The sequence below is a fragment of the Mus musculus genome, chromosome 6, assembly GCF_000001635.26.
Source record: "Mus musculus strain C57BL/6J chromosome 6, GRCm38.p6 C57BL/6J".
NCBI lineage: Eukaryota > Metazoa > Chordata > Mammalia > Rodentia > Muridae > Mus > Mus musculus.
Window position 1 is genome coordinate 125,488,153 of NC_000072.6, and position 21,929 is coordinate 125,510,081.

The 21,929-nt window shown below is 48.2% G+C and overlaps 1 protein-coding gene and 1 long non-coding RNA gene across 5 annotated transcripts in view; one reads left to right on the forward strand and one right to left on the reverse strand.

Moving 5' to 3' along the window:
* Window positions 1-6,608, reverse strand: part of Cd9 (CD9 antigen) — a 34,495-nt gene extending 27,887 nt beyond the window's left edge. The window contains exon 1 of the mRNA NM_007657.4: window positions 6,422-6,608. Coding sequence (NP_031683.1) covers window positions 6,422-6,487 — 66 coding nt within the window. The 5' untranslated portion in view covers window positions 6,488-6,608. The remainder of the gene's footprint in view (window positions 1-6,421) is intronic.
* Window positions 398-21,678, forward strand: Gm26728. 4 transcript variants are annotated; one of them, XR_869432.2, is made up of 6 exons: window positions 5,281-5,333; window positions 7,612-7,749; window positions 11,325-12,149; window positions 18,647-18,846; window positions 19,435-19,620; window positions 21,427-21,678. It is a non-coding gene; the product is annotated as a predicted gene, 26728 (long non-coding RNA). The 4 variants fall into 4 exon arrangements; XR_003956511.1 differs by lacking the exons at window positions 19,435-19,620; window positions 21,427-21,678 and having other exon boundaries at window positions 18,647-19,428; XR_869430.3 differs by lacking the exons at window positions 18,647-18,846; window positions 19,435-19,620; window positions 21,427-21,678 and having other exon boundaries at window positions 398-5,333; window positions 10,790-11,457.
* Window positions 21,679-21,929: the final 251 nt, after the last annotated feature.

A 21,929-nucleotide genomic window follows, 5' to 3' on the forward strand; every position in this document is an offset into this window, starting at 1 on the left:
AATTATCTCTGTTTTTGAGACAGGGTATCCATAAGTAACCTTGGCTGTCCTTGAAACTCACTCTATAGACCATGAGATCCACCTGCCTCTGCCTCTGGAATGCTAGGATTAAAGTCACACGTCCCTATACCCAGCTAAACTTAGGATTTCTTTCTTTCTTTTTTTTTTTTTTTTTCTCGAGACAGGGTTTCTCTGTGTAACCTTGGCTGTCCTGGAACTCACTTTGTAGACCGGGCTGGCCTTGAACTCAGAAATCTGCCTGCCTCTGCCTCCACAGTGCTGGGATTAAAGGCGTGCACCATCACGCCTGGCAATTTAGGATTTCTAACAGTACTTTTTAAAACCTTCTATTATTCCCCCATTCAATTCCAGGAAATCACTCATGTCAGAAACATGGGATTCAGGACAAACCAGAGGTTACCTGGAAACCAAGGGAAACAAATCAATATGGGGCCGTTCCTGAAGTTCACGGGCCCCAGAACAACAACAAAACCAAATCATGTATAACGTTCCCCACCATCCCCCACCCCCCCACCCCCGAAACGAAGTCCTACTAATTTCATGGGCTTCCCTAACAAGGTAACAATATACCCACAATACTTAAAACTTAGCTGGGCATGTTGGGGGCCCATGCCTTTTTAAATCCCAGCATTTGGGAGGCCGAGGCAGAGGCAGAAGCAGGAGGGTCTATCTCTGAGGCCAGACTGGACTACATAGAGAAACCCTGTCTCAAAAAACAAACCAAACAAATAATAATAATAGAAAAAACTCCACAAAACCCAAAACAATAACAACAACAAAAAACCCCAACAGACAAGCACCCCTCCCCACATGAATCTATAACTAAGTATTTTCTTGGGTGGATGGGGTAGAAAATTACCCGGATGGATATAATTTTTATAAAATTGTCTCATCTGGGGACAGGATATTGCTTTCCACAGCTGCATGCCACCACTTGGTGGAAAATAAAAATGTCCCTGGACCAGCCTGACTCTTTTACAGAATGGAGCAGCCGGGTGTCATGCAGTCAGACTTCGAAAACACAACATACAAAAAGTTACTAAGGCTAACTTAAAAACCAAAACTTCTTTAGTTGAAATATACTTCACCTGACAGTTCGGTGTCAGGGAGATTTACAGCCTCTGAAATGAGGAGGTTTCCCCCCCTCCCCCTCTTCTGTATTTAAGAAGTAAAACCCATTTCTGCAAGACTTTGACTGGAAAGCAAAACCCAACCCTTTGAGGGCTGGGGCAGGGGGTGGGATGGGGGTACAGCTCAAGGGCAGAATGCTTGCCTTCCATGCACAAGGATTTGGCTTCAATCCCCAGCTCCAAAAACCAAAAGAATAAAAAAGTTGACAGGTCCTATTAAAGTCCCTCTCACCCAACCAGAACAGGGAGGAACTCAGAAATCACAGTGTGATCTCTTTTCTCAATGCCACAAGGGTTTACCCAGAACACACAAGACGGCACCAGCACTGCAAAGCCACCAGAACCCTGAGATCGGAGCCTCCACTCCTGTCTGTCCCAAGCCAGAAATAAGAAAACACCCAGGCAAATCCATCTACCTCTGTGCGTGCTACCAAAGAAAACATGTTTCTTGTAAACCCAAGGTATTTTTAGGTCCCAAACTGTGTGACCCATTTCAGAGGCCACAGCTCCTTATAAAAACTGAACTGAACCCAAAACTAGGCGGAACCACCCCAGAACACACAGGCCTATGTGTTAAGATGAAAGGTTCATGCCCAAAACACCACCCAAAGAAGGGCAGGCAGGAGCCAGGAAAGGCTCACTTAGGAAAGAGAGCACTGACCGGCCACCCCAGATCCACTCCTCTACGGCTGCTTATCAAAGCCTGTCCAAATTTGGGAAGTAACCAGTAACCAGCAACCAGCAGCGGGCAGCAAAGGCGTCTTGGGAGCAATAGCAAGGTCTGGAATGTTGCCACCGGCAATCTGAAAACAGGGGCAGTGTCTGTGAAGAGTGTGTGTGTGTGGTGTGTAAGAGAGTGTGAGTGTGCTCACATGAACCCAGTTCTCACCACCACCCAGAGATTGGGATTCCAGATCTTGGTTACTGGTAACTATGGCTGGGGGTGGGGGAGAAACCAAAGCTCTAGGCAGGGGCCAGTTCCTATTTTCCATAGCTGGGCAGACACTTGGCCTCGGCTCACCCTCTCCCCAACCTGCCAGCCAGCTCCAGTACAAGCAGGGCAGTGTCGCTCCAGCACAGGCGGCTCTGTGGGAAGCCATTTTATGCCACAGTTCAACCCAACATCCAAGTCAAACAACTTCTGCAAGGAGCAATCTGGGTGGGGAGGGGCTCCTGTTCCAGCCACCTACCCCTCCACAACCTGCCCCGACTCGAACCCGGATGCCTTGGAACACTCTAGAGTCTCTTCAGCTTCATTTCTCAGGAGTAGGTGTACCTTCCTCCCTGAGTCAGATGTGTACAAAATGGAGGCAGTGGTTCTGCTTTGAAGAGTGAGGCCAGCTCTCCTACGTCGGCTCGTATGGCAGGGAGATGTGGAAAAGCCGTAAGGCTACACGGCACACACAGCCACATAGTCCGGCCACACTGAGTAGGAGGAGTGTGGCCTAATCTGTGGTTTAAGCATCCATACTTACCTGGGAATTGCTCCCACCCTCTCCAAAGACCTCAAATCACTTTCTACTAGTGAAGCAATAGAGCTACAGGGAGATGCAGCTAACCTGCCCAGGGGCTGAAGATGCTGAATCCAGGGCTGTACACTGACCATTACAATCTATGACCATAAAAGGCCAAGGCGGGGCTGGAGAGATGGCTCAGTGGTTAAGAGCACCACCAACTGCTCTTCCAAAGGTCCTGAGTTCAAATCCCAGCAACCACATGGTGGCTCACAACCATCCTTAAGGAGATCTGACGCCCTCTTCTGGAGTGTCTGAAGACAGCTACAGTGTACTTACATATAATAAATAAATATTAAAAAAAAAAAAGGCCAAGGCAATGGAGCACTTACCAAAGAACCAGAAGAAAAGGAGACCCCCCCCCCCCCCCCCGCCAAGAGTGAGGGAAGGTAAAAGGAACAGGGAAGATCCAAGAAACAGGTTTATACTCGCAGGTAAAAGCCAGGGAACAAGTCTCACTATCCACCGTGATTTCCAGACTCCTACACCTCTGTTACGTGGCTTGCCGGGAAGTCTTATTAACCAGAGGAGAGGTGGGGCAATGGTGTGTGGTGGCCGGGGCTCGTTCTATAGGCTGATCTTGAATGGACCTTTGAGACCTTTTGCGTCAAGTCATGGGTTTTGTGATGAGGAAACTTCGGTGCGGATCAGGAAAGTGAGCTGCCTGTGGTTCCCAAGTAATCCGCCCTCCGCCAGGCTCTGAAGCCTGGGTCAGCTCTCTGCCTACATTTCCAAGCTGCTTCCGTGAAGGTGATGTCATCTCTGGAGGTGGAGGAGATCCCTCTGTTACTTCCATCCTTCCGGATGGGGAAGGAGCAGAAACAGAGGGTCAGAGTGCATGGAAGCAGGATCTGGCTGGCTCTCTCAATCTGGGCTTTCCTTTGCCGAGGCTAAAAACCATAAAAGACTTCGCTATGTGGGATCTGGGGGAATGGGTGTGCGGGATGGGGAAAGGCCAGACAGAGGCAACAGGATCAAGGCCAGTTGGCTGTATAACAAAGCCTTCAACAAACAAACAAACAAACAACGAATGGGAGAGGCACATTCCAGGCCCGGCTCAAGGCTGGCCACCACATTATAGCCTGAAACACTTCTAATCACCTGCCATTCAGACATTAGGAAGATGTTTTCTTTCTCAATTCTTTTCTTTCTCTTTTGGAGGGAGTGGAGGGATAGACATGGAGATCTGAGAGAAATTTGGGAACCACCAAAATAGGCTTGTGAGGTCTGGCTCTGAGGTTGTCGGAAAACAGACCGATTGCTGGCTTGGTTGTGGGCAGGAGACACCCAACTTCAGAAAGGCAGGCTGGGCAGGCTCAGCTGTCACAGAGCATGTCCCACAGGGGACATGCTCGGGCCTAGGAGAAAGACAGATTCCCCTTTGCCGGTCCTCCCTCTCTTCCACTGTCCCAGGGCGACTACGAGAGGCTGGCTTCTCTTTGGATTCCTGCCATCCAGCCGCTCAGTATCCTCTACAGACAAAGGTGGCCTCTGCTTTCCAAAGCCCACACCAGGCACCAAATGTCAAGTTCATAAATCACTGGTCTCAAGAGATTGAAGAGGTGACATCATAATGATCCCAAGGGTTCCCCCGAGAGAGATCACCGCCTGTAGTAAAAGATATTTTGAGGAGTTTCCTCTCAGCCTTCCTTTGCTCCTGCCCAATACTAACTACCTCACTTGATAATACCCTATCACTTGACCCTGCCTTTAGCACTTAACCTATCATGGGCAAGATTTCTGGTCAAAATGGGAATAATGTTTCTTTCTCTGGTTATATCATGGAGCTTGGGGAGGCCTTTGGAGACTGTAAAATACTTAGCACAGAGATTGTAACAGGACTGTCCCTATTAGAGCCCAGGGTAGGGCAGGTAACAATAATTAACATAGTAAACCGCCCACCTCCCTAATGGTAAGAGACAGGAGAGTAAAGAGAGCAAACAAGGGGCCCAGAGGTTACAGTACTAACTCGGCTTGCGATCTTGGGCACCCTGGTTCCTCACGGTGGACACGAGAGCTAGCACCTCCAGCTGGTGCATAATCTCCAATGCAGTTCCCAACCCCAAAGTCAAACCCTTCTAGAGTGAGACTGTCCTGCTTCAGGAGGCAGAGTCAGCCAGCAGCAACTTGTCAGGGTTCTGGATAGGAGCGGAAGTGGCAGCAGGAGACAAGATGGGCAGACTGTAGGCCAGCAGGCAACAGAATGAGAAGACATAGGGTGGCCATGGGCACCTCCTCTCAGCCCCTTACATACATATGCCATGGGGGGCAGATGGGAGATGTAGGCAACTATGTGGTTTCCCCTTAGCACCAAACTTTCACACCATCTATGCAGGCGTCTGGGGACTGACCGACAGACTAGCAGGGAAGAGACTAAAAGGTAGAGGGAGGAAAACTCCCCAAAGGACAGGGCGGGGTTGGGTGGGGCCAGCTGCCTTCAGACTTTGTTTTGTAACAAAGCGCTCAAGCTGATGAGTGGACCAAGCCAAGCCTGGGAGCTGGCTGCCTGTCTGCAGAACTGGGGAAACACAAGCAGGGAATGTCCTCTGACATCCTCTTAAGTTGTATGGGTGTGGTGGCTCCTAGAAACCCAGGGCAGTCTCTGCAGGTTGTGCAACACTTCCAAGCAACCCTGGAGAGTATTAAACCTTACAGTTGCTGGAAGATGGTGAGCATCCCGGTGGCCAGCTCCAAAGGGAATAGTGGACTTTTTAGTTGTTGTTGTTCAAAGTCTCTGGTGGCACAGGAGTTGCCTAGTTAAGCTCTTTCCTGATTGCCTGGGAGCAAATTCCGTCCATTTGTGTTTGGGAGTGTGCCCTCTCAGAATCAGGACAAAAGGGTCTTCCGTGTATTTCCTTGCTTCTGTCCCTGAGTTTTGGGAGAGTGGACACTCTCTTGTTGCCCTACCCAGAGGCCCATCTGTAGAGTCTACTAGCACCTGCCTCTGGACCCTCTGCAGGTGAACGGCCATTCCCCTTGGCCCCACCTGGACATTTTTAGAGCGAGGCTTCAAGCCCGCAGTACCTGATTACCTGGGAAATGCAGAAACACCGGATTTATCCCATCTAGAGGCGCCAATAGGCACCTTCCCCGCCTTCTTTTCTCTTAACTCTCCCAGAGTTCTCTACAGCCAAGATAGTTATCGCTCTTGAAAAAGAATCAAGACAATCTAGTCTTTCAGGTAGCTTAGAGAGAGGCATGGACGTTTTCAGTTGAGAGTTCAGGTCCTAAACAAGGAATGTCCGACCTCCAGGTGCAGGGAAGACTCCCCACACCCACTTCCTCTCCCTCCGTAGCACCCCTTGTCACTTGTGGGACCACCGAAGTGGGAGACGCTCGACTGCCCTGCTGGCAAGGAGCCTTGCGGGCCGGGGAGGGCATCGAGTTACTCGAAAAGGTTGCTCCGCTCCTCCCTCACTCCTCTCTCACACTCGGGGGTGCTCCGGGTGGGAGCAGGCACAGAGCCCATCTCAAATACTCGGCGGTAGAAGGACCCGGGAGCGAAGTGCACAGCCGGAGCCACCAGGACCCTCGGCTCTCCCACCCACTTGCTCCTCCCGCCCACCTGCCAGTCCCGCCTGGCCAGCTGGCAGCCGCTGCGCCTTTCTCTACTCGCCCGGAGTCCGCCTGGCGCGCGCAGTACCAGCGGCTCCCGGCGCTCTCGGCCGCCGGGACACTCTCCGCCCCGGACGCCGTCTCGGGCCTGAGAACAGGTGGCCTCGGAGAGGAGCGCGCCGACAGTCGCCTCTCACTCACCCAGAAGATGAAGTTAAATCCGAAGAGCAGGTATTTGATGCACTTGCTACCTCCTTTGACCGGCATGGTACAAGCTGGAGTTGCGTGGGACAAGAGGCACGAACGACTGGGACAGAAGGGACTCGACAACCGACTGAGACACGCTGCGGCTAGGGGCTGGCCTGAGGCTCCACTTTTAAAAAGTGCCACTCCTTACGGCGCTCGGCCAGCTGCTATGCGCATGTGCGGAGGGATGCCGACCCCGCCCCCCGGCCCACCTGCCCCGCCCATGCTCTAATCCCCTCCCCAGACCCAGGTTCTGGGACTTCGGTTTCACCCTCAGTGCAGAGCTCTCTCTGCACCTAACTTTTGCCGTCTGGTTTCTAAGATCCTCTTTCCCTCCATCTTCCTTCTTCCCACCGTCTCGGGGTCTTTCCGGACCTCCGTACCCGACTTCTTTTACGGGGAGTTAAGTGCCGGCCTCGCCTTTCCCGTTCATCCTAGTTCATCCTGGGCTCTGCATAAGAGCTCACGTTGGAAGACCCCCAAGGGCCATGTAATCTTAAGAACCTTTTCAGATTCCCGAGGCAAGTCTGCGAGCCCCTATTTGCCTGGCTTGCGTTCTCTCTGACACCTCCTTGTAAACCTTTCTGGACTGAACGCACTTAGTTGAGCACGGTGGCCGCTAGAATGTTCTAGGTGCTAATCTGAGCAGTTCTACTTTGCTCAGAAACTTTCTACGTTCAGAGACTTGAGTTGAAACCCTTCTTCATCCTGTATTTACTCCGTTCATTCCCTGCCACACCTGATGCCACACCCCTACTCTGCTGCGCCTCCATGCCTGCAGGGGTGTATGCTGGCCGCCCTGCCTCCTTGTGAAAATTCTATTGTGCTTTATTATTTTTTTTATTTAAATCTATTATTATTTTGAGACAGAGTCTTACTATGCTGTCCTATCTGGCTTGGAACGCCCTGTGTAAACCAGGCTGGCCTTGAACTCATAAAGATCTGTCTGCCTCTGCTGGGATGTGCCAATACGCCCAGCGATTTCATTTCTTTTGAAGTAGGATTTAGCCGTTTGTAGACCTACTGACCCGGAATTTGCTTATGTAGCTCAGGCTATCTTCAACTCCAGTCCTCCTGCCAGAGCGGTTCAGGCCACCACGTCCTGCTCTGTGACTCTCTAAATTCTTTCTTGATTTTTTCAACAGGGTGAAGAGGCCCTTCTCAATATCCTTTACAGTTTTCTCTTCCTCACCCCTGCAGGAAGTTTCCTTAGCATTCTTCATTGCAAAAGCAAACCGTACTTATTACAGAAACATCAGAAAATATCAGAAAGCAAAAAGAATGTGAGTTAAAATTTTTTTTCCTGGGTTAAAGTACGTTGGAGGCCAACGCCACAGGAGACCCGGTCCCCAAAAACAAAAAATAAAAACAAGAAACTTTTTCACATAGCAAACCCAGCTCTGTTAGCATAGCACAGCTCTTGTTTTACTGTTTATCAGTAGACTGGCTTCACTATTTATCAGTAAGTAGACTGATTCATTAATAGACCCAGTTAAAAACCTTTTTTTTTTTTTTCCCACAGTTTAGTTTAGAAAGGTTCTTCACTGGGGAACAGGAGTCGAAAGCAACACATTCTGTCTTCCCTGAAGCAGCTTAGGAGTTGGAAGAAGGACGCAGGCAGGAGACTTGGAGGGTGTGTGTGGTCAACTTAGGGGTCTCTTGAGAGCTCTCACAAAGTAAGTGTTACAATCAGGGAAGCCTGGCAGAGCTGGGGCTCCCGTGGTCTTCTGGAGAGAGCTGGTGAGGACCTTGTCCTCTGAGAGTGAAGGTGAACCCCGGGAGTGTCAGGTGAACCCCTTGACTGTGTGTGGGCACGGGACAAGAGGGCAGCCTGCAAGTGCTGTGCGGTTAGGGACCCTTGTTTGTATCTCCACTCCCTGGTGTAAAACCTTGGGGCACTGGACAGAAAATCCGAATGCATTTGAGGAGGTGCGGTTAGGTAAAATGAAAAATGGAGCTCCGTTAGGGGGTGTGACCAGTTTGGGACCTATGGGAAGGTAGGAGCGGCAATGGGACCTAAAAGTCTGCCGAGGAGTCATGTGGGAGCCAGAGGGAGAGTCTGAGCAGAAGCCGAATCTCTAAGAGCTTCTTTCGCTTCTTCTAAATTTTCTTAGTTTTACCACGTTATTCTTGTTGAGTGTAGTGCCATGAAGGCACCTTTATCCACGGATAGGGGTTCGAGAGACCCTAACAGGCAATTCTGTGGACATCCCCGAGTCAATCTGAGCTAGGCCCCACGCAGGCGCTATCTATGACTTTGGAAGTCAGGAGGCATCAGCGGAGCAGAGAGTGGCCATCCAGGAGGAGCTGTGTGTGAGGGCCTAGAAACACAAAGACATGGCAACTGTCTGTGCCAGGGAAGCTACTGGCTGTGGGGGAGCGAGGGCAGAGGACAAGGAAGGAGGCAGAGCTGGGATAGGGAGAAAATAAGGTCTCCTTGTACTGTTCTGGTGGGAGTCCATCCATCTTAAGAGAACAGTTCTATTTTTGTTTGTTTGTTTGTTTTTTCGAGACAGGGTTTCTCTGTGTAGCCCTGGCTGTCCTGGAACTCACTCTGTAGACCAGGCTGGCCTCGAACTCAGAAATCCGCCTGCCTCTGCCTCCCTAGTGCTGGGACTAAAGGCATGTGCCACCACGCCTGGCAAGAGAACAGTTCTAAAGAAAAGGTTTTATCTCCTTGTACTCCCTCCCCCACCATGGGAGAGTGGGGTTCAGTAAACATTTGTGTCCACATCAGAACCTGCTCTGGATAGCGGTGACTGCTGAAGAGACTCTCCCCCAGCCCACTGCCATCACTATTATGGTTGATCTCCAAGAAACAGCCTAAGACCCCATTACATAGAATCATGGATTCCTTTTTTTAAAAAGATTTATTTATTCATTATATGTAAATACACTATAGCTGTCTTCAGACACTCCAGAAAAGGGCGTCAGATCTCATTATGGATGGTTGTGAGCCACCATGTGGTTGCTGGGGATTAAACTCAGGACCTTGGGAAGAGCAGTTGGTGCTCTTAACCTCTGACCCATCTTTCCAGCCCCCTCATGGGTCCCACCCCCCATTTTTGTTTTTGTTTTTGTTTTTGAGACAGGGTTTCTCTGTGTAGTCCTGGCTGTCCTGGAACTCACTCTGTAGACCAGGCTGACCTCGAACTCAGAAATCTGCCTGCCTCTGCCTCCCAAGTGCTGGGATTAAAGGCGTGCGCCACCACTGCCTGGCTGGATTCCTTTCTTTTAAAAAAATTATTTTTCACTTGTTTGCTTATTTTAAAAGAGTCTCAGTGTTGTCTTAAAGTGGAAATCCTCCTGCCGGAGATCCCAGGCCCACACAAAGATGTTCCCTTATACGACAAAAGCCCTGAACCTGGAGTTGAGGGTCTTGGTCCCTACTCTGTGGTTTATTTGGAAGGGTTACCTCCTGTCTTGGGACTCTGGTCTTCTATGGTGTAGTGATGTTCTGGGCCAAAGTGTGTTTGTTACAAAAGCTTCATGCTGCAGGCAACCAGGAAAAGGGAGGAATGGAAAAAATGTGGTTTGCTTTAACTAGAAGAGGAAAATGTGGGTAAGCCCTTGAGTCAGCGATCACATGGCGGCAGCCAGACCTTCCAGGCTTTTATAGAGTTGGGACTGGGAAAACTTATTCTGCCTTCCCTGGGGGTGGGGTGGGGGTAGGGTGTGGGTGGGATCCTGTTTCTGGAAAAAACCCCAGTTCAACTCAAGGGGTCCCAGTTGGCTCTTGTGCTCCCCCTGGTGGTAAGATTTAAACGCATACGGCCAAGTTGGCTTTAGTGTGGTCGTTTGTCTCATCCCCATGTGGGTACCAGCATATGCAGCCCCCAACAGGATCCTTTTTCGAAACAAGAGCCTCCTGGCTACTGTAGCAGTGACCATTGGGTTTGCTGCTTTCACTACGAGAAGGTTCCACGACTTCCTTAACTCTGAAGCAATGGTTTTCAACCTTCCTAACGCCAAGACCCTTTAATGCAGTTCCTCATGTTGTGACCCCCAAAGGATTTTGTTGCTACCTTATAACTGTCATTTTGCTACCATTATGAATCATAATGTAACTACCTGATAGGGGACTCCCAAAGGGGTCGCGATTCACAGGTTGAGAACAGCACGCTTCTTGAAAGCCAGCGGTGTGAGCCTTGGGCCATTGCTCTATCTAGTCTTGTCCGTGTGGATTGCTTGGTGTGACTCTGGGCGTCAGCGTATTCCTGTATTGATACACACGTGGGTGGTGAGCACCTTCAAATAATCTCAGTTTGGGGTAGGGGGCTGGAGAGATGGCTCAGCAGTTAACAGCACTGACTTCTTTTCCAGAGGCCTTGGGTTTCATTCCCAGCACACCTGTAACTCCAGTTCCAGAGGATCTGACACCATCTCCTGGCCTCTGTGGGCACCAGACATGCAGGTGGTGCCCAGGCATTCAAGCTAACAAAACAGCCATACCAACATAATACAAATTCAGATTAAAAAAAAATCTAAAAGACCATTTGCCTGGATTAATTTCCATCCCTTGCTGGCTTTCTGTAAATATCTCTGGCATAAGTTCATGGAGACAAACCTCACTCAAGGGTTGGTCCTCAGGGGTCTGCTTTGCTCTTGGCTTTCGAGTTCCCACCATTTCCTTTGTCTAGTTACCTCTTTGTCAATTGAAGTCATCATGTTTGTTCAGCAGTCATCCAAACATGTCCTTTCTTAACCCCCAGAACTCGTGGGTGTGCCACTCCTCTGTGCTTGGAGTGAGGGGCTGTAGATAGAGTTAAAGGAGCTTGAAATGGAGATATTTTTGGTGGGACTTTGTAATCAAAGAGATTTGTGTTGTTTGCTTTCATTTTTTTTCCTCTTTTGACAGATCTCATTAAGGAGCCCAGAGTCTTTGATTCTAGATCCTCTTGCCTTATCCTTTTGAGAATTGGATTTCCTTCCTTCCTTCCTTCCTTCCGCATCAGCTCCTACTTCCTAACCTGCTTGAGTTCCAGTCCTGACTTCCTTTGGTGATAAACAGCAGTGTGGAATTGTAAGCTGAATAAACCCTTTCCTCCCCAACTTGCTTCTTGGTACTGATGTTTGTGCAGGAATAGAAACCCCGACTAAAACAGTCCTCTAGAACTTAGTTAAGAGCCAGTGCTCTGAACTGCTGTACCATCTCTCCATTCCTCCAAAGAGTTCCTATGAAAGAGAGGTCACAGTTCCCTAGCCAGAGGATGAGATGTGAGGACAGAAGCCCAGGTTAGGGCGATGTGTGGCCTTGTGCCAAGGAACCCAGGTGCCTCTGGAAGCTGGACCAGATGAAGAAATGAATTCCCCCCTTCAACTGTCAGCAGGAACAAACCCACCACTGCCCACTTACTGACCTTTGATCTCTGGAGTGGTAAAATAATTGAATGTGTTATTTTAAGCCACTACACTTGTCATAATTTATTACAGTAGCAGAAGGAGATGAACACAGTTATTAAAATAAACATTGGGACCAGGGCACAAAATCTCTTTGGGATCCTACATGCAAAATGAACTTGGTCTTTTTCAATCCTTCTTTCTTCCGTCAGCCTTCAAGCCCTGCCTTGCCCGAGGCTCTCCCTTCTTCTTCCTCTTACCTGCTGAGCGAATAGGGGCCCTGTTTCCTAATATGTCTCATGTGATGGAGCACACCTTCAATTCCAGCACTTGGGAGGCAAAGGTAGGTGGCCATCTGTGAGTTCAAGGCCACCCTGTCTACAAAGTGAATTCCTGGGTAGTCATGGCCACATAGTGAGTCCTCCTCTCAGCCAACCAGACAATCTCCCAAAATATTGAAACCAAAACCAACCAAAGAATATATGGAGGCAAAAATAAGAGATCCCCAGAATAGGTTGGCTGACCAGACTAGACAATTTCCTGAGCTCTGGGTTCAAACAGGAAACTCTAGGTCAGTATAACAGGTGGAGGATGATTGACAAGCAAGACAGTTGACATCTGGTCTCCATATACATGGTCACATTTCGCGTGCGCTTCCACACATGTGCACTCACCTCAAACGTGTGGCCATATGTAAACACACACACACACACACACACACACACACAGACACACACACACACACACACACACACACACACACGCGCGCGCGAGCACACCTTACAAAAATCCCCTTTGAATAGCTCTCTCTTTAAAAATCCCATTTCATGGCGGATAACCTTGTCTCCTGCCTCCATATCCAGCCTCTGTCAACCTCTGATCCTCATTACCTATGAATGTCCTTTGTACATGTTTATGTAGAGTAGTTTAGCTCTAGCCGGGCATTCCAATTTCTTTCTCTCTCTCTCTCTCTCTCTCTCTCTCTCTCTCTCTCTCTCTCTCTCTCTCTCCTCCTTCCTCTTGCCCATCTTTCTTAAGTCATCCTCTTCAGAAGGTGTGTGTGTGTATGTGTGTGTGTGATGGTAAGATGGTGTTTGGAAGAAACCAACGTTTAATACTGCTGATTCATTATGTCCCTTAACCTCTTCTTGCTCATTTTTCCTGTTTGAAGACTTCCCAGTTCCCTTCCCCAGTATACTGCGACTCTTCTGTAACACTACGACTTTCTCCTACGATGGAGAGATGGAGAGTGTGTATTATTATTGATCCAACTATTGTAGCTAAAAGGCAAACTCCACAGGTGTGGGAAGACTTGACCATGCTTGGTGTATATTACCTGCTTTGCATAGGTCAGACACAAAAGTAGTTGCATAGTAAATGTTGACTGTACAAGACCCTGACCTCCTGGATCTGAGATTGGCCAAGAGGCCCCTTGCTCTCTCTTCTGCTCCTCTTTCAGGATGTCACATGAATCCTCATGTCTGGGTTCCTCACTTCCTTCCCCAGCCCCAGTTCCTGGTCCTTCTGCCTTTCACCTAGCTGTCTTTAAGGCTAGTTTAGCCCCTATCATTCCAGCGTCGTCAGCCACCAAAGGCTGCTCATGACCTCTCTCATGCCCCTGCAGTGATTTCTGTTTTGTTTACTTGTTATGTATTTATTTTAACTCTTTTTTTTTTTTAAGGCAGGGTCTTAGTATATAATCTTGACTGTTCTGAAACCCATTTTGTAGACCAGGCTGGCCTCAAACTCATGGAGTTCTTCCTGCCTTTGCCTCCCAAGTGCTAGGATTAAAGGGGTGTGCCACCATGACCAGCCCTTGATTAATTTTTTAGGACAGATCTTACTCTTTAACTTACATTGACCTGGAATTTAGTGTGTAGTCCAGGCTAGTCCAGAATCCACAGGCCATTGTTCTGCCTTGGTGCTACACATATTGGATTTACAGGGATGAACCTTCATGCCCAGTTACTTGTTACTTTTTAATTATCAACTAGACTCTTAAAAAAGTCAACCTGGCCTGTGATGTCATGCCTTGTGCATTTTTAAAACAAACAATCGCAAGTAACCTTGATTCCCAGCTCCTGTTTGTAGGTAGTTTCTGAATACTGAAAGCAAGCCTCTAGGGCAAACTCATGGGTGGGTGTCTATTACACTTCAGGCAGGCGCTGATGGTGAGAAGCCCATTTAATATGTAAATACTCTCAGAGGTTGAGAACTTGCCCTCACACATAAGCAAAGAAAACAAATTAAGAATTGCGGAAGCAGCCAGCTTGAATGAACTCAGATGGCCCAACCCCAGAGCCTCTAGCTAAAAGGCTGACTCCTGGGGCGTGAGTGGATATATTACTATTAGCACCCCTTTGGTGTCCTTTATTCTTATCGATTGAAACAAAGTTTCACTATGTTGCTCATGCTGGTCAAGAACTCCTGAGCTCAGGCAATTTGCTAGCTCCGTCTCTGGAATATCTGGGTTTACCAGGACCTGCTGGCTCTCTTCTCTGGTGACCTGGGATTATGCTATCCTGAAGTCGCCTGCAAACCAGCCGATTCTCCTGTGAATGTGCATATTGGATTTGCCTTTTGTTGGTCCTTCCTAAGCCTAGCCTCTCCTTCCACAGCATCAGAGAGATTACTGCTCTTTCTGTACAATGCGAGGTGGGTGGGAACCCTGCTAGAACCTGCCCTTCCTCAGTGGTAGGCACCGGCACCCACATACCATCATCTGCTTCTCTTGAGTCCATAGCAGCTTGTGTGTTCTGGGCAGTACTTCTGGATTCAGCAGAAGAGGCTCCCCCTCCCCACCCCCTCCCCCGACCCTCACTGCCCTCTCGAGAGTGTGTGTGTGTGTGTGTGTGTGTGTGTGTGTGAGAGAGAAAGAGAGAGAGAGAGTGGGGGAGAGAGATTGAGAAAGATCTTTCTTTCATAGGGAGGCAGAAAAGGAAAATATTAGCAGTCAGGGGTCCAAACTCCAGAGCATTTACCTGGTTGCTATGACAACCCAGGCAAATTGTTTTCCCTTTCAGAGACTCCATTTCCGTGTCTGGTAAGTGGGCTCATATTCCTGAGTAATCACTGAGAACCAAATGAGCCCTTGGATGTGGAAATGCTCAGTAAACTGGAGACATCCTCACAAAAGACTTTTTAAGCTTTTTTAAAAAATTTTATTTATGCACAGTTGTGTTGTCTGAAATGTGTGTGAGTGCTCACAGGCACCAGAAGACAGCATTGGATTCTCTGGAGCTAGCGATACAGGTGCTTGAGAGCCACCTAACACAGGTGCTGGGATTCGAACTCATCCTAGAAGAGCCGCAATGGCTTGTAACTCTTGAGCTGTCTCTCCAGGCCCGAACTTAATTGTGATTCTGCATCTCGGGCTTAGGTGCGGTGGTGTTAGAACATGATAAATGGCCTTGAGCCTTGGAGTCCTGGACTATTGGCAAGAGGAACTCTGTTACTCTTTGAAGAGTGAGGTCTGTCTCCTGAGCATCTCTACCCAGCGTGTTGACGCCTGTTCACCCAGATCTACCTCACATGTAAGGCGAGTGCCAGGCCCTGTGGGGCTGCAGGCACAGGCAGGATCCACATCCTGCTTAGAAGGAGTCACCACCCAACTGGAATGTGAAACAGTGAGGGAAGGATTAGTGGGGTGAAGGGCGGCCGGGATGTAGGGCCACACAGTGGACTGACCTTGAGTAGTGTGAAGCCAGAGCCAGGAGACATAGGGCATGCTGGAAACAGCATGGGGGGGCACCACCCATTTCCACCCAGCTCAGCAGAGCCTGCCTGGAGAAGGTTCTACCAAAGGGCAAGTCAAGCCACCATGTTGCTGGCAATAATTTTGTGCTTCAGGAGCCATAGGTCTGGCACTGTGGCACTGAAAGTTCCTTATAGTAGTACTTTGTGTTCCCCAACTGTGTCTGGGGTGGTGTGTGGGTATGTGTGTATGTGTGTGAACATGTGTCTGTCTTGTATGTATATGATGTTGGTGTGGACATTAGAGTTTGAGTAGGCAGATATAGGAAGGTAGAATGCATACAGGATGAACATAAAGGAAAGGAGCTGTCTGGATGTCCACATGGACCTGTATATGATTGTCATGAAGCCACTGCCTGAAGACTCTCAAGTCTGAACTCTGTCTTATCATGTGGGGACCCCTGACCTGGCTTCTGCCAGTTACCCACTTCTGGTGCCTTATAGAATCTCCTGGTCCCTTCTCCTCCCTCCCTCTCTCCCACTAAATTTTGGTTTTACAGTAATTTCAGGCTTACAGAAATGCTGCAGTGGTTACAGTGTCTCCTAATGTTAACATCTTACTCAGTTGCAGTGTGTTAGTGGCTCACGTCTTTAAACCTAGCACTCAGGAGGCAGAGGCAGGCAGATCTGAGTTCAAGGCCAGCCTGGTCTACAGAGTGAGTTCTAGGACAGCCAGGGTTACACAGAGAAACCCTGTCTTGAAAAACCAAAACAAAACAAAACAAATCAAGCAACAATAACAACAACAAACAAGAACACCCCCCCAAACCCCACAAAAACCAACAACCTCACACAAGCCCTCCCCCTAAAACAACAACAACAAACCACTAGCCTAACATTGTTTCGGTGCTGTAACTAGGCTGTAGGTGTTGATCAGATTTCACTAATTTATTTCCACTAATGTCTTAGTGTTCCAGAGTCCAGTCCAAGCTCCTGCAGGGAGCTCAGCGTTCTGCCTTCCTAGACTCTTCTGGACTGGCTGGGGTCTGTTCCTGTCTCATGACCTTTTTGGCCTTGTGGTCTGTGAGGACTTTTCTGTTTCCAGGAAACCCCTGTTCTTGCAGTAGCCTGCCTCTCAGAGGGCAGGGCCCATGCTGGGAGCTTGGTTAGCAGGGTGTCTGGGGAGCTGGCTGCCAGCAATAGCTACTCAGCATCTGCCTTTCTAATGTAAATATGTGCACAGGTTGAGTTGTCAGCTGCTGCTGCTGCTTCTTCTTCTTCTTCTTCTTCTTCTTCTTCTTCTTCTTCTTCTTCTTCTTCTTCTTCTTCTTCTTCTTCCTCCTCCTCCTCCTCCTCCTCCTCCTCTTCCTCTTCTTTTTCCTCTTCTTTCAACATGATGAAGTACTTGTTTGTTTTACTTTCTTTTTTCTTTTCTTCTTTCTTTTTAGATTTTATTTAACTGTACGTGTGTTTTGCCTCAGTGCCTGAGGAGGCCGCAAGAGGGCATTTACATCTGGACTTGGAGTTACAGAAGGTTGTTAGCCACCATGTTGGTGCTGAACCCAAACACAGGTTTTAGAACAGCCAATGCTCTAAGCACTGAGCCATTTCTCCAAGGCATTTATTTTTGTGTTTAGCTAGGTGTCTTTTGCTGTGATAAAACACCATGACCAAAATCAACTCAGGGAGGAGAGGTTATCTCAGCTTGTAGCTTACAGCCCATGCTGAAGGGATATCAGGGCAGGAACTGAAGCAGAGGCCACGGAGGCACACCAACTGGCTTGTTCCCCATGACTTGCTCAGTCGGCTTTGCTATGCCACTCAGGGTCACCTGCCCAGGAGGGCACTGCCCACATCCATCAGTAATCAATAAAATGCTCTACAGGTTTGCAATGGATTGAAGGCTTTTTTATTTTTATTTTTTGAGATTATAATATAAATAAACAATGTTTTCCCCTTCCTTTTCCTCCCTCTGGGGGCATTGTTTTTCAATTGAGGTTCTTCTCCCAGGTCTTCTTCTAGCTTGTGTCACGTTGACAAGAACCCAACCAGGATAGCTCATGAAGAAACCATTTTTCCTTAGCACACAGTTTGGGATCCTGCTGTGTGACTAGTCCAGGCACTGGCAATAGACTAGAGAAACATCCTACCTAAGTTGCACTTGGTGAGCCCGTGAGTTCACTGGGGTTCCTTACGGGAGCAAGTATGAGCAAATAGACCCCACAGTGCGGGTGATGACTCTCTAGAAGCTACCAGAGCTGCCCGCCAAGCTTGCAGGTGGCTCCATGCGGAAGTCTCCTTCCCTCCAGACAGAGCCGGTGCAACCATGGGGCGAAGTCTTGTGAAATGTGTAACTTTAGGAGCTCTGTAAGTTTCTGCTGTGTTCAGGGTCTTAGGGGCTTCCCTGCTCTACTTAGCGGGACGTAGCCCCACAGCAGGTGCCGGTTGTCCAGCACAGCTGGGCTCAGTACAGCACTGGTGCTGGTCCTGACTCTGCATTGGACGATTTCATGATGGGAGGAGGGAAGGATGCATGACTGATAGAAAGCTGAGAGAAGCCAGGGCTGGGCTCAGCTGATGTAATTATCTCTGTTACTAAGTAAGGTGCTTCAAGAGATTCACTCAACCTTTTCCTTCCTTCCTTCCTTCCTTCCTTCCTTCCTTCCTTCCTTCCTTCCTTCTTCTTCTTAACCCCTCCCCGCTTTTTGAGACATGGTTTCTCTGTCCTGGAATTCACTCTGTAGATCAGGCTGGCCTAGAACTCACAGAGATCTGCCTGCTTCTGCTGGGATTAAAGTTATCCACCATCACCACCACCAGGTTTCATTCAGCCTTCTTAAGGGCACACTCCCCATTGACCTAAGGGCCTATCGGTGGGCCCCACCTATGAAACCTCCATCCCTGGAGACCAAGCTCGAAACACATGAACCTGCAGAACATCCTAACTAGAGCAAAGACTAATATATTCTTACTTCTCTGTCTCTCTCCAGCCATGTCACCCATGGGACCTTGTTAACAGTGGTTTCCATGAGGTCAGCATTGAGCTAGAGACGGGGCTATAAGCTAGCTTCGGTCTACTTTGTTGTCTTGGGTTGTGTCTATCTGCAGCATTTTTTGTTTGTTTGTTTTTTTTTTTCTGTTTTCTAGCCCCAGGCACTTTGCTTCAGTCCTGTGTCCTGAAGGGTTTCACAGCTCTGTTTGGCAGTGGGTGAGTCCCGTGGTTTCTTCCCCTCCTGCCCGTTTAGCAGGATTGCAGCATCCTTTGCTTTGAGAGCTGTCCTCCAAGCTGGGTGTGTCATTGCTGGCACCCCACCCACCTTTCGATCCACCTTTGCTGAGCAAGCCAGGTAAACGGAATGCCAGGCCCCTGGGTGCCCTGACCCAGACCCCTGAGTGCCCTGACTTGCCCTCCACCCGAGATTTCGATGCATGTCTTTCTGATTCTCCACTCCATGATGTCTGCACCCTGGAATTTCTACTGCTGGAGGCTGTCCTTCACCCACTACCCTTTGGGGCCCATTGAGAGGCTAACTCTGTTTAGCCCTAGCTTTGTATCTGCTTCTAATTATAGTTTTAAAATAACTTATTTATTCACATAATTAAAAAATGAGGATGCAAAGGAGTAAAAAGAAAAATGGGTTCTGGAAACTTAACATGTGAGACAGACTTGGGACTCAGGTAGGCGATGTGTGCTTCTCATTAGACTCCCAGTTCAGACGGAACAATTGTTAACTTTTTTTTTTTCAGGCATGTAGGGAGACATTAATTAAGAATTTTGGGGGTCATGTCTCTGTGTAGCTTAGGCTGATCTTGAAGTTGCAATCCTACTGCCTTGGCCTCTTGAGTATTGTGACTACAGGCCTGGCTAGGGAACCCTAAACAAAGACTAATCATTAACTGATATTATTAAACATTATTATTATTATTGTTTTTAGAAGCAGCATCTCACTGACCCTACACAGAACTTGCTACATAGAGCAGGCTGGCCTGAAACTCTGATGTTTGCCACCTGATGTGTGCCACTGCTCCAGCCTTAAGGAAATTTGGGTTTGTCATGTATGAAGACGACACTGTCATTTTCAAGAAAGTCTCGAGCCTCGGAGACACACGCTGAGATGTCTGTGAGTTGAGTGACAAGATGGGGGTCGGGGGTGGTTGGTTTGATTTTTCACCCCACTTCCTAAAAAGTGAAGAGACGGTGTGGATTCAGAAGAGCAACGTTGTTAGCGCTGTTCACTGGGCATGTGGGGTTTGCCTCATGAGGCCTTCTGCTTCTGTGTGTTTGAGCTCTCCCAAAAGGAGGAAAGACACCCACCCATCCAATCCTGTCTGCCCCTCCTCAGTCTAGCCTTCCACCAACAACCCACAGTGGGTTTGATGCCTTCCTCTTCATATAAAACAAGCAAATATAGTCACGTGTGCGATTACTTACTCACTCCTTATTTTAAACACCAAAGCACGTTGCTATGGTTTGTATCTTGTTTGTTTGTTTTATGATATGTGGTAGGGAGAAAAGAAAAGTTGTTTCTAAGCCAGGCAGTGATGGTGCACGCCTTTAATCCCAGCACTTGGGAGGCAGAAGCAGGCGGATTTCTGAGTTCAAGGCCAGCCTGGTCTACAGAGTGAGTTCCTGGACAGCCAGGGCTATACAGAGAAACCCTGTCTCGAAAAACAAAAAACAAAAAACAAAACAAAACAAAACAAAAAGTTGTTTCCATTTTTCCTAGCCTTAGACATGGACACCAGCTGTATAGATTTTATTTGTGTGTGACAACTTTTTTGTTTGTTTGTTTTTTGTTTTCGAGCCAGGGTTTCTCTGTATAGCCCAGGCTGTCCTAGAACTCACTTTGTAGACCAGGCTGGCCTTGAACTCAGAAATCTTCCTGCCTCTGCCTCCCGAGTGCTGGGATTAAAGGCATGTGCCACCAAGCCCGGCTTTTTTTTGGGGGGGGTTTATTTATTTATTTATTTATTTATCTTTGTGTGTGTGTGTGTGTGACAGCTTTTAAGTGAGTGAAAGGAGAGCACACAGAGCTCTGTGTGAGGTGCATATGAGGTACATGTGAGGTGCGTGTGTAAGGTGTATGTGAGGTGTGTGTGAGAAGTATGTAGGCGTGTGAGAATATGCAGAGGGCACAACCCCCAGCCCAAGGAGGGAGCATGCATGCAGACTCAAGCTGCAGAGCAAGCAAAGAAGAGAGAGAGGGAGAGACAGACAGAGAGAGAGGCAGAGAGAGAGAGAGAGAGAGAGACAGAGAGAGACAGAGAGAGAGTTTCCTATGTGTATTTATTATGTGCCTTCCAGATATCCCTGCTTTCAGTTGACAATCCAGGTCCTGTGTCGAGGCTGGACCAACAATTGCTCATCCTCTGGTGGGCCTTTTGGAGATGTGGTTGCCTTTGAGTCTTCCATGGTCCTGAAAGAAACCCCTCACTTAAAGTCCTGTAATCAACAATAATAAACTCTCTGGTTCACTAAGCTGTACCAGGGTGGGAAAAATAATTTCTTGGGTTTGTTGTCAGTGCCCTATCTGGGCTGATAAGACATTTTTTCATATGTCCCTAGGAAAAAATCATAAAACAACTTGGTGTTGACTTCTGGCTTCTACACGTACATGTACATACCTGTATGCATTCTCTCCCTCACTCATGACATATAAACATGGAAACCCATATCTATACACATGCATACACATGCATGTGCCTGTGTATGCATGTGTGCAAACACACAAGCAAATGCCTGCATGTTCATATGCACACACACACACACACACACACTAAAGTCTCTCCGATATGTACACACCTTATATACCTGAGAAGTATTATTTAGTGTGGCAAGTGGGATTTTGATGATCAATTTAGATTAAACACTTGTAATGGGAGCAATCACTTCCAGTTATTCAGAGGGTCTCTGTCTAACTCCATAGGTGAAAGAAGAATATGTTCAGAGAGAACTCTGATAAAGAGTCGGAGAAACATGACTGTGATGGCTTCTCAGGTAAAAAAAGAGAGAGAGAGAGAGACTACAAGTCAAGGAATTGGCAGCTTACAGAAGCAGTAAATGTATGGTCATGAACTCTTTCTTGTAGACACTAAAAAGCAGGTAGCCCTAACCAATCAGATGAGTCTCGCCCAGTGAGATCCATGTGTCAGATACGACCTCAAGAGCAATGCTCAAAAATATGTGGGCTAGATTGGTGGAGATCCATCATGGCAACAATGAAACCTATACAGTTTATGCTGGAGATCTAACCCTATCACTAGGGAGACTGCAGAAGTGTTTAGTTCCTCCTGCTTATGCATGGGGTCTGGAGTCTGGTGGCTCTGGGCCGGGATCCAGACCTAGCCACAGACCACTTGTGCAATTTGGGACAACTTATGTCACCCATGAGTGTCTGTTGTAGATGCACAGGGGAAGTAAGAAGAATAC